At 42.3% G+C, this 15,935-nt stretch overlaps 1 protein-coding gene across 1 annotated transcript in view; it reads left to right on the top strand.

Annotated features, from left to right (window-relative positions):
• igf2bp3 (insulin-like growth factor 2 mRNA binding protein 3) overlaps positions 1-15,935 on the top strand; it is a 36,193-nt gene that overhangs the window by 6,222 nt on the left and 14,036 nt on the right. Inside the window, exon 3 of the mRNA XM_072674477.1 lies at positions 9,817-9,865. Within this exon, the coding sequence (XP_072530578.1) occupies positions 9,817-9,865 (49 nt within the window). The remainder of the gene's footprint in view (positions 1-9,816; positions 9,866-15,935) is intronic.

The raw sequence follows: 15,935 nt of genomic DNA, 5'->3' as shown, positions 1-15,935 counted from the left end.
TGTAAGAAGTGTGTACGGTCAGTGTATGGTCTGAGTCTTGTGTGTTTACTCTGTATGCTGGATGTTCTGGTCAGCAGTTATAGGTAGTTGTATGTGTATTGTTTAACATACTTGGTCAGTGATTTTGGGGGGGGGTGTAAACCACCAAACCAGTAAACCATAATTTGACTAGATTAAGGAGATGGTCCAGTCGGTCCAGCCGGTGACTCTACAGGTCGTTGTTTAGGGGGAAATGCGTCCTCAGTTGTGTTTTAGCTTCAAGCGCTGGTGATCTGAGGCCTCCTCAATGATCTGCGGAAGAGCTCGGCGGTAAAAATGACTAGTCAGCACTAGATCAGCACACGCAATGTGTGTGTGTGTGTGTGTGTGTTGGAAGTGTGCTGACTAACGTCGACATTCCTGTTGAGTGTCCTCTGAACATTGAGAAATCACATGATCACGCAGCTCGACACACACAGCGGAAATGGCTGTTGTGTGTGCGTGTGTGTCGGCGTGTGTGTCGGCGTGTGCTGTTCACTGTTAAGGTCAATTAGTGATTGCAGCGGTGGTGGTGATGGTGTTGGTGGTGGTAAATTGCAGTGGTCAGTATGTCCGTAGTTCAACAGTCCGTGTTTGTAGATGCTGTGATGCATTTTGCTGACCTGACAGATTAGAGTGTGGGGTGTTTTCTGCCCCCCTCCCCCTCCTTTCTTTTTTTGCCCCTTCTATGACCACTGCATAAGTTCTTTCTGTATAAGTGGGTGTGGAATTGGTAGAAGTGGACCCCGGTTTGTGTGCAGTGTGGTACACAATGTCCCATGTATGTTCAGTAATTGAAGGTGGAAATGTACAGACACACACACACACTGCGTGAAGTTTGGAGTTGTGTGAAGCGGCCTGTTTGACTGCTCAAATGGACGCATGTATAGAGCTGCAGCCATATAGCGAGAGGGCAAACGCTCTGACCTCGAACCGGGGTGTTCAGAGCTGCAGATGTGCAAAATGTAAATAAATAAATAAATAAATAAAGTCAGAACCGTGCTGCTGTATCAAATCTACGAGGAGCAAAAACTGGTTAATTAGGGGGGGAAATAATAATAAATAATAAATAACACAAGAAAATGACTTATTCAATAAAAAAAGTTATTAAATAAATTAAATAAATAAACGTGTGTGTGTTTGGGGGTGGTGGGCAATTCAGTCATAACTCAATGTGTTCATAATAAAAAAAAAATAATAATAATAAAGAGCACACACTCCTCACAAGACGTCGTAGGTTGGAGTGTGCTCAGTGTCTGCTAGAAATGTCTATAAGGTCAGTCTGAGAACCTGGTGGAGCGGCCAGGTGAGGTGTACCCGCTGTAGGAGGCGCTGTGTTCACTGTGGGTTTGGGGTTCTGCTGTACACTCCCACCTCGGGCGGCTCCCTGTGCGCTGATGTAACCCGACATGTCCATCAACCAGTGTTTACCGATCTTAGGTCCGGAGCGTGGTCCACAGTGTGGTCAGGAAGGCGATAGAAGGGAAGCTGAAGATGGCTGCAGAGCTGACCGTTTGGTGTATTTTAGTGTGGAACACATCGGGTGGAGAGAGGAAGGGAGTCTGGCGAGGAGCTGACGAGTTCAAGGGCCGAGAGCGTGATGGCGTGAGCGCAAGGTGTAAGCTTAGCTTCAGGGCTGCACTCGAGGAATACGGCCGATCTGCACGGGGTCAGCTGTAGCTGGAGATGGGCTGCACTGGTCAGTCAGTATCTGGAGTATTTTTTAAAAATATTTATTATAGTGTAAGTGTAGTAGTAGGCTGTACTTGGTATGTTTGCATTAGTCGGGTTAATTAAGCCATGTTTTTTTAGTACTGGGACGCTGGGTGCGCTGAAGAAGTGCCGTACAGATCTGATTGGGCTTAATGTGATTTATTTATTTATTTATTTATTTATTTATTTATTATTTCTATTCAAATTCCACCAACTAGGCATTTTACACTGTTGTAAATGTAAACCAGACAAAAAAGGAAGATTCCAGAGGAAATTTTATATTTAATTTAATTATAAATGATATAAATGATAAAAACAGCTAATTGAGTGATTTATAATTCATCAATATTGCTAAAACTAACAAAATGACCCTAATAATACCAACGTACCAGCAGAGACTGTAACACCCAGTGCTAATCTACACCACTCATGCCCTCCCCACATGCTAACCCTCTATCTGCTGACAGCCCACCTTTGTCCTGCAGCTGGATTACACATGATCTGGAGGGGCAGCTTTCTGCGATCTCCCATACGTCCAGTGTGGAGAATAGGAGAGGGAACTGCAGCGTCACAGGCATGTGGTCTTTGTAGCCTCCCTGACCAGCCTCCTCCTTGCGTGGTCAGATATGCCATATTCCTCCTATTCCTCAGTGCTGGATTTAGCTGAACTCCAGGGGATCTTCAGCGACTTGGACTTTATTCGTTTATTTATTTATTTTTCTATATCCATCCCATACTGACCTTTACTCTTCAGTAAGCTCTTCTCGGAGCTGTGTGGAGGGTCCTGCTGTCTTCATGGGGTCTTTATATGTAGTCAGGAATTCTGATTAGCCAGTGACTGGAGTGTCCAGACCGGTGTCTGTATGCTACGGTCACTGGAGGCTCATTTACTGCACTCAGGTGATCTCAATTACACCACCTGTAGGGCTGTCAGCACCACCTGCCTGCTGGAGCTCTGCTGAATAAGCTCAGTCTGTTTAAAGGGGGTGAATATTTATGCAGACATTTATTTCACAGTGTGTAGATTTACAGTTACAGGTTTTTATAGTGTGTGTTTGTAAATTTGTCAAAAAAAACCTATTGATTCCATTCATAAAAGTAATAAAAGGGGGTGAATACTTTTGATAGGCACTGTATGTGTATACTGGGAAAAAGGTGTCTATAAATAGCGTGTGTGTGAGAAAAAAAAAATGTGTGTGTGTGTGTGTGTGTGTGTGTGTGTGTGTGTGTGTGTGTGTGTATATGTACGTATTAATCATAAATTACAGGCCAGTAATATTGATAATCAGAGCATTTCGCTTCCTGCTGTTATTGTCAGGGCAGTTCTTTAACACTATAGCAGATGTAAGGGGGTAATGTAAGGGGCTGTAGAGGTGCCTGAATTTAGTTGAGTTGTGTGTCCTGATTGTACAGATGTGTGTTTATCTACTACTGATGGTTTGTGTTGGGTAAAAAAGTCCCCCTATAGTTTTGACCAAGCCCACAGCTGCAGAACACTGTACCCCTCGCAAAATAACACTCGCACCCTCCAGAGTTCCTCTGCCGAAAAGCACTTGGATGGTTAGTTGTGACCCCCCCCCCCCCCCCCCCCACACACACACACACACACACACTTGTCCTTTGTGTGCCTTTCATTTCCATATTTACTGTAATTATGTGGCAAAAATGATTTGTAAAATAGTCAATGTCCAGACCTTACAATCGTAGAAGGGGTGTCCACAAACATTTGGACGCAGCGTTAAGTTGCACCTATTTGCTTCCAATGTGTGCACACACAGCTTGTCTAGTCCCTGTAGAGAAGAAGTACTGCCAATAGAATTGGACTCTCTAGAGCAGATCACCATCATGACCCTATTGACTCCATGCTGCCTAAAGCCAGGCGTGGGCTAGAGGGGTATAAAGCCCCCCAGCATTGAGGAGCTGTGGAAGAGCTGTGTTCTCTGGAGTGATGGAGGAGGTGGAGCTCCATCCAGTACTTTTGGGATGAGTTGGAGATGATGAGGTGGGGTGGTCATCATCTTCAAACATCCTGACCTCACTAACACTACTCTTGTCACTGAATGCAATCAAATCCTCACAGCAATGCTCCTCCTCTAAAATCTATTAGAAAGTCTTCTTCTCTGGACAGTAGAGACAGTTACTCCAACAGAAGCAGGAGAAACTCTTTTTAATACCCTTGATTTCAGAAGAGACAGTGAATGAGCAGGTGTCCCAATACTTTTGTCCATGTAGTGTACATAAGCTTTGAAATTTAGAGCCTGACTTGCTGGCCCCGGTGGTCCCCAATGCCCAGATCGCTCCTCTGGAGTGTGTAGCGTCCACAAGACAGATCTGATGTGATTGCTTGGTTAAAATAGCAGGACCTGGTGAGGTCCGACGTGCTGACCGATCTCTGCTTTTGTGTGTATTGGGTTAAAGCGGTCAGTTTAAGCTTGTGCAAACACTTTTAGTCCTGTTAGGACCGGGTTCAACTTAAACCCAGTGTAAACTGAAGCTCTTATCTGCGGTCATCTCCTCCTCATCCTCCTCTGAAGGTTCTAATGCTGCTGTTCTTCGCTGGACTCTGAGCGGTTCTGGTCAGTCCTGTCCAGGTTGATTTCTCTGGGATCTTCCAGGCAGGTGTGGCCCAGTGCTGGGAAGGAGTCTCTGAGCAGCTTTAGTCTCTGAGCTGGCGTATCGGTCAGGGATCCTTCACGAGGGATGTCACGAGCAGGGCAGCGATGGCTCAGCGGTTAGAGCTCTGGGCTATTGATCACAGGGTTGTGGGTTCGATACCCCGGCTCAGCAAGCTGCCACTGTTGGGGCTCTTGACTCTCTCTCTGCTCCCCGGGTGCTGGAGTTGGCTGCCCACTGCTCTGGGGGTGTGTGTGTGAAATGCGGAGGTCACTTTTCGTTGTACAGTGACCGATACGTCGGAGACGTGCTGGTACTAGTTTTCTCGTGGGGGGGGGGGCGGTACATGAGATTGTAATTTCTCTAAAACTGAAGGGCTTCCTAAGCCTAAATGTAGTCGCCGTCAGAGGGAAAGGTGAGAAGAGCCATTCTGGAGCGTTGGTAAGGGCGGGTGAAGCCGATACTGACCTATAATGATCAGTAGATCACACGTCTGGGTTATACACCAGTGCTGGACTGGATAGTCTGGGTTCATTAGATGAAGAGCAGCAGATGTTGAGTAGAAATCACTGTATCCAGTACAGGAGAGGATCTGAACGGTAGTTTATAAGAATCTGATACTGATGATTTTAGTCTGGTTACATGTATCGTGATAAATATCGTGTAGTAAAAAAGTCTTTAAATATCGTGATCTAGTATTTTTACCATATCGCCCAGCTGTAGCTGTTTTTTGATTATGTCCAGGCTGGACATTTACAGCATTTAGGTGACGCTCTTATCCAGAGTGACCTACAAGGTAACTGGTATTACGGAGGTGGGCCAATGTAGTGTTGGGAGTCTTGCCCAAGGACTCTTATTGGTGTAGCACAGGATAGTCACCCAGACTGGGAATCGAACCCAGTCTCCCACATGGTGTGGTAGCTCAGTGGCAGGTAGTGGTGTTATCTGTTGCAACACACCAACCCACGGTAAGATTGCTACAGTTAGAGTTTGAGGTTGAGTTTCTTACCACAGTGGTGTTTATGTAATGTGTGTGTGTGTGTGTGTGTGTGTGTGTGTGTGTGTGTATATATATGTATATATATATATATATAATATGCATGCGCAATAGAAATGTTGCGCCACCATTTTTTTAATTTTTTTTTTTTGGCATAATATTATTATTATTTTTTATTTGTTTGTTTGACATAAATAATTGAAGTGGGTATTTTTTAAGAAAAGGGAACACTTTATTGACCGTGGTTGTTGATGTGTCGCAACAGATAACACCACTACCTGCCACTGAGCTGCAACACCATGTGGGAGACTGGGGTTCAATTCCTGGTCTGGGTGACTATACTGTACTACACCAATAAGACTCCTTGGGCAAGACTCCTAACACTACACTGACCCACCTCTGTAATACGAGTAACCTTGTAAGTCGCTCTGGGGAAGAGCGTCAGCTAAATACCTTAAATGTAATGTAATGACCGAAGGCTCCCTCTTACTTGTTTGGGGATGGAACAAAAAACCTAGAAATTTGTCTTCATGTTGAGAGAGTGATTTATTGATTTGATTTATTTATAATTTTCTTTTGTTTATTTTTTTTGTTGTGGTCATAACATTTGTGTTGTCGAATTTTATTGGTATTGATGCCAACTGCCAGCTTTCTAGTACTGGATAATATTCTCCTTTGGATATTAAATTTATTTATTTATTTTTAATCACAAAAAATGAAAACAATGTTGTTGGAACTTTTGCTTCAGATCAGGCTGAAATAAAAGCCAGCGTCTCTTTAACTGTTCCACACTCACCACATCCTCCATACGCTTAGAGCAGTGTGTTGCGTGTATTCTGTATATGCAATAACACAATCTGTCACGATACAATAAAATATCGTCATATTGCCCGGCTGTTGTGCAGACCCTCACGTACTAAACTCCCTCCTGCGGTGCCTTTTTATTTTTGGGTGTGAGGATGTCATTATCGACTCCTGGAAGGGCTGTTGATTTACTGTGCTGGTAAGAAAACTGAAGAGTGCTGAATTTTCGGTGTTCGGTACGCTGGTCACTTCTGATTAGTTCCTTAAATAAAGCCAGAGCTGATTCCAAACATTGTGGCGTAAATTACAAAGAAAAACCCCTCCCAGAGGCTTCGCTCGCCATGTCACGCATATGAAAGTTGGGCAAACTCCACAGACCGAGGCGCTAATCAACATAATCTGTGATTGACTGTATGAAAAAAAAATACTTGGACGACTTTGTAGAGCGCCTCTGGGAGCAGGTACGGAGGAAACGTCCCCTGTGTGATTCTTTGGTGAGAGATTACGAAGACGCTCTGATTGGTTGATCTCATGGACAGAAATTGTGGGCTATCAGAAGTGGAAAAAACAATGCTGGTGGCAGCAAGATCCGAGCTGTATCCCTGTCGCCGTAGCAAGAACCATGGTAATTGTTCTCCAGTAGTAATGGAACTTAACACTGTAGAATGTTACAGTGCCACCTGCAGCTGTGGAGGATGGGTGGCAAATCGGAACCACACAGGCACTTCTCGTGAACTTAAAGGTGCTTAAAAATACTTCGAAAGAAAGGTGCTCCAAAGGGTTATTTAAGCGCTGCCGTAGAAGAACCTCATTTAGTTCCATAAAGAATCACGTTGGAGCAGAAGTGGGACCTTTCAAAGGTCTTAAGAGCAATCCTGTAATGTAAATGTTCTCCACACTATGATTCTTAAAGGTCCAATAGTAGTGGTTCTGTGGAACATCTCCAAGAACCCTTTGTAGGACCTCTATTTTTAAGAGTGTGAACTAGAACAGGGGTCTAAAGTCAGGCTTAGTCAGTGTCCAGGAGCCTGGCCCTGGAGATTCAGCCTCTGAATGAATGAATGAATGTTGTATTGATCGTTATGAAGCTGCCTCTTTGTCTCCGTATCAATATCAGTTCTGGGATCTGGTGAGAGAGATGAAATCAGTGGGTAGAACTTGGAGGATTAAGGGAAAGCTAAGATCAGGCTTTGTCTAAATATTTGCGTTTTGGAGGATCAGAAATCCAATCTCTTGGTTTAATTAAGAGTATGGTTGCAAAATTCTGGGAATTTTCAAAGTTGGGAAATTTACCATGGGAGTGCACAGGTAATTATGTGGGAATTAATGGGAAGATTCGAAGCTAAAGGTGAGAAACTTGCATATAGTTGCAAATAAAAATCTACTGAAGCAGAATCGTAACTAAAATAATGAGGTATGATCTCAAAACAGTTGAATAGCAAAGCTGCTTCTCAATCCCAGACACATTGCACATTACACACTGCAGGGCTATTGAGAAGACCCCCTGCACACCCCCTGCATTCACTGTCCATTCCTCAATCACACGTACATCCCCTGTCCAGATGATTTCTAGAAATGCACTACTGAAAGCACACATTTGGACCAAAGGACTTCAGGTCATATTTGGATGAGGTTCATATTTTTATGGACAGTAAGAGCACTGGAACATTTAAGCAGCTATTAAAGCGAGCTGTAATCTCGGAGTTGTTCACTATCTGGAAAATCAGAAAAGCCAACATTTGAGACTAGTTTTCCTAGACTAGTTCTTTTGATTTCTCAATGAAAGAATTAATCAGTTATAAAGTTCTGCTTGCACCTCCCCATGTGTCAGATTTATGATCTCATATCTGCTGGTGACAAGAAATGGTACACTGATGATGGTGTATGATATAGTTCCTTAAAATTATCCAATATGTTCAAATTAATTCCAACAATTGACATTTTGGATAAATCAGTATTTCCCATAAATCAGTAAGTTCCCGAGCTGAAGTTCCCGTTGAAGGTTTTATCAGAATTTAGAGATTCTACAAAACCTGTTTGGCATCTGATCAATTCAGCAGGTCTGATTCAGGGATCAGAACTGCACACCGTCTTTAGACTTGGTGTCCAGGTTAAAGATGTTGTCTCAGTCACTTAATTTGTCTCTGTCCAATCAGATTCCAGTACGATCACAGTTCAGTGTTAGAGATATCTACGGTCAGTTCCTCTCTCTGAACTGGACAAGTTGTAAATAATAAACTCTAAATAAACCTTCTCTTATTTCAGTCAAATTATTATGAAATAAAAAAAATGAAAGTGTAATAACTCGTCTGCTTTAATAACCTCCACGGAGCAGAGCCAGCCGTGGGACGAGTAAACCGGTCCGAGTCCGTTCCTCATTAAAAGCTCGGTTTCCTCCACTTTCCTCTTTTTGGAGCCGCTGTGAGAATGAGCTCTCCTCTGTGTGTGCGTGTGCGTGCGTGTGTGCGTGTGTGCCTATCGCTCACTCGAGTCGCAGAGCTCCTCAGAATGCACAGATCTGATTGGCTGAGTAGTTACGTGTGATTGGTCTGGGCTGCTAAACCTGAACCAGAAAGGCTGGGAAACCAAAACTTTGCGCTGATAAAAAAAAACAACAACAGAGGACCGAGTCCAGATAGGAAGGCCTCTGGGTCCAGACCTGGACTGCAATCTGCCTATTGGTGAGCTCTGTTCTACAGGAACCGCTTCACATCAAGTCAAGAAGTCAAGTGGGTTTTATTGTCTCAGCTCTGAACCGGTACACAGTGAAATGAAACGATCCGGAGCAAAAACAGTGCAGTACAGGACCGGCTGCAGAGAGGCAGACGTGCAGACGTAGCTGACTGCATTAAACTAGAAAGACAAAACATATAATATACATAAAACTATAAAAACGACTCCATTCTGAGGAGAAGGGATGGGTGTGAGGTGGGGAGATGTTTAACAGGTAGGTATTGATGATCAGGTGCATAGATCTTTAACATGCAGAGAGCTTATAATGCACATGAAACACTGCAGGTACTGAGGGGTGTGCGTGTGAGATGTATGGTTATTGGTTCCTTCAAACGTGTACATCAGCTTCTTAAAGGTTCTTTAGAAGGTTCTTCATCTGCATCTCTTTCAGAGGTGGTTCTTCTATATAATTTAAAGAATGCTGGTGTTAAAGAATGTGTATGTGTGCGTGTGTATGTATGTGTATATGTGTGATATATATACACACACACACACACAGTGTGTCATATATAAAATGTGTGAATCTGTAGTGTTGCATCAGAACTGCTGTAGGTTCTCTGCTGTGCTTTTTAATTTTTTTAATTTTTTTTTTAAACTTTTTTTATGGGTGGTCCATCATTTTGACCGTGGCTTTAGACTCGGACCCTGTTTTACACCTGGTCCCTGCATGCATCCAGATAAGACATTGCCAGAAACCCTGTAGTAGAAGATCTAGTTAGTAGGGCTGATGTGCTGTTTTCTTGGTTGGTGTGTGTGTGTGTGTGTGTCTGTGTGTGTGTCTGTGTGTGTGTGTGTGTGTGTGTGTGTGTGTGTGTGTGTGTGTGTGTGTGTGTGTGTTAATGTGAGGGTTTCGCAGGGTGGGTTAGTGTTCTGTCCTGCCGTGTCGCTGGCCGTGACGTCTGTGTTAAAATTGTCCTTGTTCTCCTTCTCTTTGCCAGGAGCTGTAAACTGCAGATCAGGAACATCCCCCCTCACATGCAGTGGGAGGTGAGTGAACGCTCAAGTGCATCAGTAAACGAGTGTTTATGGGCAGTTATCGTGACGCCGTCCGCGGCTCGTTTATCTGGATTCATTACCTGCACTGGTTAATAACGGGACCCGGTCTGTGAGGAGTGCCGTGGGTTCCATGCTTCTAGTTTTACACTCCAGGCGTCCTGAAAATACTACAATACTGAATGACCCGTGTGTTTGGGGGGTGTTTTGTTTTTTAATTAATGTGTTTATTTATTTTATTGCTTTTTTTAAATTATTTATGGTCCAACTCCCAATACCTTCACTCTCCCTCTGCTTCTAAACTTCCCTCCAGGGTGTTTACGTTAATTTTATATAAATAACGTGTAGTAATCACACACTGTAGTATTTTTCTCACCCATGATTTATTTTTTTTTAAATATAATTTTAATATTAAACAAATAAAATGTGCCTCAGACGGGATCCTACAGTATGATTACCTTTTTTTAGCATCACCACATCGGAACTATGGTTTTTCAGGTGTGTTGCTCAAGCATAGTGAAATGTGCTGTTGTATATGAGGCTACTGCTGGTTATACAGGTTTAATAACTAATAATAAAGAAATTATATCGTTTATATATCACTGTGTAACCTGTAGTGGTGATGGACTGATCCTGCAGTTTCTAATTATAATCTAACCTGATCAGGTTTATTGGTTTGCAGGTGGGCGCAGCAGGTGGGCTGTGCTCATTCATGTGGCACTTTATCAGTCTGGTGTGGAATTACCAGGCCAAGCACAGGCATGACCGTTCTACCGTGCTTGACCATGGTCTGGGCACTGTGGTTCTTTGGAGAACCTGAGGCTCATTTTGCAGCCGGAATATCAGACAATGTTGCTTTTCTTAAATATTGTAGAGAAAAAATTTTTGGCTTCAGCCATGAAGGCTGTGACGACTGACTGCAAGGATACACAAGCTTCTTTAAGATACTTCTATAAACCGTAGGTTCTGTGTTGTGTAGGTTCTGTAGGTCCTAGATGCACACACTGGGTCTCTGATGTTTGGGCGGTTCTTGGGTGTTCGTTTGACTCCTCTTTGGTTCGGAGCAGGGAAGCCTGCTATCAGTAGCGATGCCTTAAAGCCGTCTTTAACCCAGCCGAGTTCTAACCCGGTACTGTTAGATGTTGGACTTCTCTGTGATTCTGATCCAGATGGGTTTAGTCCCAGTTTCTACCCTTTTAAAATGTCTATCAGCATCTAGAGATACTGTATGTCCAAATACTTGTGGAAACCCCTTCTAATGAATGCATTCAGCTACTTTAAGCTGCACCCATTGGCGGCCTAGATGGTGCAAATGCACTCACGCAGCTTGTCTAGTCCCTGTAGAGAAGAAGTACTGCCAATAGAATAGGACTCTCTGCAGCAGATCAACATCATGACCCTATTGGCTCCATGCTGCCTAATAATGCCAGGCGTAGGCTAGAGGGGTATAAAGCCCCCCAGCATTGAGGAGCTGTGGAAAAACTGTGTTCTCTGAAATGATTGTGGTGGAGCTCCATCCAGTACTTTTGATGGGATGAGTTGAGGATGATGAGGTGGGAAGGTGAACATCCTGACCTCACTAACGCTCTTGTCGCTGAATGCAATCAAATCCTCGCAGCAATGTTCCTCCAAAGTCTAGTAAAAAGTCTTCTTCCCTGGACAGTAGAAACAGGATCAGCTCTTTGAAGTACCCTTGATTTCAGAAGAAACGGTGAATGAGCAGGTGTCCAAATACTTTTGTCCATTTAATGGTTGTACATGAACAACACTCAAGGTAGTCAGTGGTTTTAATGTTATGGCTGTTTAAGCTGATTCATGTAGAGCTTCCTACTTCTGCAGGAGGTTCAGTTCCTAATGACCGGCACTTCTTAACTCTGATTGGTCAGCCTTCAGCGCGTCCACTCAGTGAGATTCTGGTCACAGCAGACAACAATGGACACTCTGGTTTATGTCCTCTGCTTCCACATTAAAGCTCAGCTCTGAGGGAAATGTAGCTTCCTCTGTTGCTCTCTGTGGCTGCTGGGACGTCACTTGCTGGACATCACTGTGGACTAGCAAGTATTTCAGGGTCAAGAGGAAACCCATGACCCAAGCTGAATGTTGAAGGCGGTGGCTGACCATGACAACAGGAGGTGGGGAAAGGCTTGGTAATGAGCAGATTAGCTGTATCAGGAGTGTTGGGAGCCAGCGTGCAGGACGGGGGGGGGGGGGGAGTACATTTTTAAAGTTTGAGATCATTGAGATACGTTATTTTCGAACTTAATTGCCAGAATTTAATTCATGTATTACTCTACTTTTAGGACTAATGGTCACTACCACATAAATCTTGTATTTCCATTTTTGCGGTCTTTCACTTTTCTCAATGATGGGAATCTGGCTGTGGTTCTTTATACTGTATCAGAATTCCATGATAAACGGACCAATAGAAATGCTCCAAAATGACTTTTGACAAATGACTTTTACATTGACGTCCATTGAAAACTACTTTTTTTTTTTGCTGTATGGACACAATGTCCAAATACTTGTGGACACCCCTTCTAATGAATGCATTTAGCTACTTTAAGCTGCACCCGTTGCTGACCTTCTCCGGTAAAGCTGGAGATGCAAGTTTTTGTTTTGTTTTTTTTTTTTTTTTTGTTTTTGTTTTTTTTGTGGGTCATCAGCAATATGTAAATGACCTCTGGTTTGATTGGCTTGGTTTTGTACCCTGTTTGAAAGCGGTCATGCCTGAAACACTCCCTGCTCTGTTTATGCGGGTTTAAAACGGGCTGGTTCTGCAGTGTAGTGTCCACACATCTGGATGGTCTTGGGGTGGGACTGGGACTGGGGAGAGACCACTGGGTTGCGGTTTCTCTAACCGTGTTCATATACGACGTCACGGTCCTGTACTCACAGCGGACGGAGGTTTGTGTGTATTGATGATGGAAGGCTGTTTACTGGGTGAATAATGAGGCTTGGCCTGAAGGGTTGAAGACGTTCACACTGCAAACTCTGCGAATCGCCTCAGATCCAGATGTTTAGCAGGTGTGGAAGAGGCTCGGTTCTGCATGTTCCAGATCATACTGCTGACCGACCTCTAAAAGTAGTGTTGCACCAATAGTGACAAAGCATCGGTTTCAGCAATAGAAAACATGCAGTTAATCAGTAAAACAATAAAATGCATCACGAAACGATAAAATATCGTCCTGTTGCCCAGCTCTGATAGTTTATTTTAATTATTTAATAATTAAAAATATCAAATTGTGGGTAAGAGTTCAGCCGGTTAAAGTCCGCTGGGAGTTGTAGGGCTGTTGTAATGGTTACGTTTTAGGTTTTCAGTCCAAACAATTGAAATAGTCCATATGAATCCATACCTTTATCATATCTCATTTTTTGTTTTTGTTTTTTTAGTAACATTTTATGCAGATTTGTCAAATGTATTATCGATGTCCATGTTAAAATAGACATTTTTACTTTTTGTGATATGAGCTGATCTACTTTCTGGCTTGTGGCTTTTTTGACGCAGCCTTTTGACACCTCCTGTTTATTGGGATGAAATATTTGTGTTTATGCTTCTTCAGAAAGTTTGAGTTTGTTTGATTCTAAGGTCAACATTAGTTCCACACCAAGAACTGTAATTATTACATTAGAAATGTATTGTAATGTAAGAACTTCAGTATCGTAATTGTGCAGATGTAGTGTTTCATCCTATTTTATTATTCTAATTATTATTATCATTATTATTTTTAATTATTTAAAAATTCAGCGTTTGCTGAAAAGCTCAAACTAGGCCGGTCACGATAATTCAGTTATCGCAGCTATCACACAATGTATAGACATGACTTGATATTTTGTTGACCTCCATATTGGCCATTGTGACTGACTTTGGCCATTGACTTGAGAGCCCATTGGCGTGAATGATTATTTATTTAATTATTAAATATGAATACTTTCTGGTGTCTTTATTTTTATTTATTTATTTATTTATTTATTTTTAGAGAAATGTTCTCTTTAAAAGGCGTTATGCTATTACACTCCTTATTACAATCACAATCACGATTTACTGCAGTTATTTCTGGGAATTTATTTTCAGTACAGTTACTGTGAGGAGCTTAATTACAACCATATTTAATCAATAGTATCTAAAATTCCCCCACTTATCCCCATCTGTTCGGAGAGCTGCAGTGTCAACTTAAATATTTGCTTAAATTTATTTTTATTTATTTATTTATTTATTTATTTATTTATTTTTAGAGTAAGTTTTAGAGTTTTTCAAATCCAGACAGTGTTGGGTCGTGGCCTGCAGCTCACCTCTAGGTCTTGGTTACCAACACAGTCATGCAGTTCTGTATTGCAGCATATGGATAATGAAGGGGGGGGGGGGGGGTCTGCTGTTAGTAACCCAGTCCATTATTACTTGTGTTGAAGGACCAAGACTTGTTAAATGCAGAGCATCAGCGCAGGGGCCTGTCCGGTCACGTGAGCGGGAGTGTAGTCGATGCTGAACAGCAGCAGAAGGTGCGAGTTGTCTTGCTGTGGTGTGAACAGCAGATAAATAAACCAGTGTAAAGGCCAGGAAAGTGCTCTCTGACCTACAACCCTCGCCCGAGGTGTAGCACTCTTTCACAATGCCGAGATAAAGCCCCTCTGATCGCTCCCCGCTCTGGATCTCAGACTGCATGTGTCCCCTTCTTTCTGTCTTCCCTCCGGTTTGAGGGCTGGGGTTTTGCCTCAGTCACACAGGTGAAGCCTAGTCAGATATAAAAATACATACATAAATAAATATTTTAAATAAATTAATTAGATCCAGCGGGTTGTTAAACAGCACTTTTTAAGCTGCTGATTTTAAAAGATTTTTAATTAAATTACTATACATGTTGTTTAATTATTATATGTATTATTAGTATAAATATTCTGTCTGTCCATTTGTTGCATTTTCACTTTTCTCCATAATGTGAATCTGGCAGTTGTTCTTTATACTGTATCAGAATGTCAGGATGAACGGACCAATAGAAACGCTCCAAAATGACTCTGAATTAAAACGGTTTACATTGACTTCCATTGAAAGCTCAGGCGGTTTTTTGCTTCTCCTAAAAAGCTGCTGATTTGGAGATACGAGCAACTGCCGGTCTATCCGTCCCCTCGAGACATCCTAAACATTTTTAATGTGGTTTATTAAACTTACTGATCTTTTCTTTTCTCTTTTTTTTTGTAATTTCTTCACTTCTCTTACCTCGACGAGCATTCTCGAAAAAGATCGTAAAGGTTTCGCCCGTCCGAGCTTTACTCCTCATTTCTCACTTCTCTAAATCTGCTTCCTTCTGTTCCACTGATGTTTAGAGGTAGTTCTGGTTTGCATTTTTTTGGACGATATGTTGCTTAAATTCTGCGTTTAGTTAAATGTCTTGGCAACGTTCCAGCTTGATGCTTTTGCTGGTTTAAGATGAAGGTTCTTCAAACTCCCCTATATCTGTCTTCAGGGTTGTTTCCTGTGATATCTGGAGACCCCAGTCCCCAGTCTGTGTTTAATGTGCTTTATCAAAGCCGTGCTGATTTTCTTGTAGAGCTTCGATGTTCTACGTTTCTCCTACATGCACACGTTTGAGAACTTTCACCAAACCAGACTTCAGTACTTAAGGATTCACTGATTCAGGGATTCAAGGAGACTTTATTGTTATTCGCATCACATGTGGGACACTGGGTGGAACGAAATTGGGTCTCAAGGTCCCAGTTACACCCAAAGAGCAAATATTGAATAAATAATAAAAATAATAATAGAATATTAGAAGGGTGGATATGAATAGGAAAAGTCATTTCCACCGTCACTCTGCTGAATCTACTTCATTTACTGTAAATGATCCAATATTTTATTAAAAATCAGTGAAATTTAGGGTTTAGTTCAGTTAATGCTGAATTCACTCGACCCTCTTTAGAACTTTTTGGCTTGTTGAGGTTTTCTGCTGTTCTACAGATAGTGAAGGTTCTTCAGGGCTTGTTTTCCATGATGGCTGAAATATTTTTAATGTGGTTGTATTGATTTATTGTGGAGTTTTTTCTTTTTTGTTAAATTTCCCTTAATTTAATT

This window comes from Salminus brasiliensis, chromosome 3, assembly GCF_030463535.1.
Source record: "Salminus brasiliensis chromosome 3, fSalBra1.hap2, whole genome shotgun sequence".
Lineage (NCBI taxonomy): Eukaryota > Metazoa > Chordata > Actinopteri > Characiformes > Bryconidae > Salminus > Salminus brasiliensis.
Note: the sequence above shows the minus strand (reverse complement) of the source record. Positions and strands in the feature narration are given on the sequence as shown.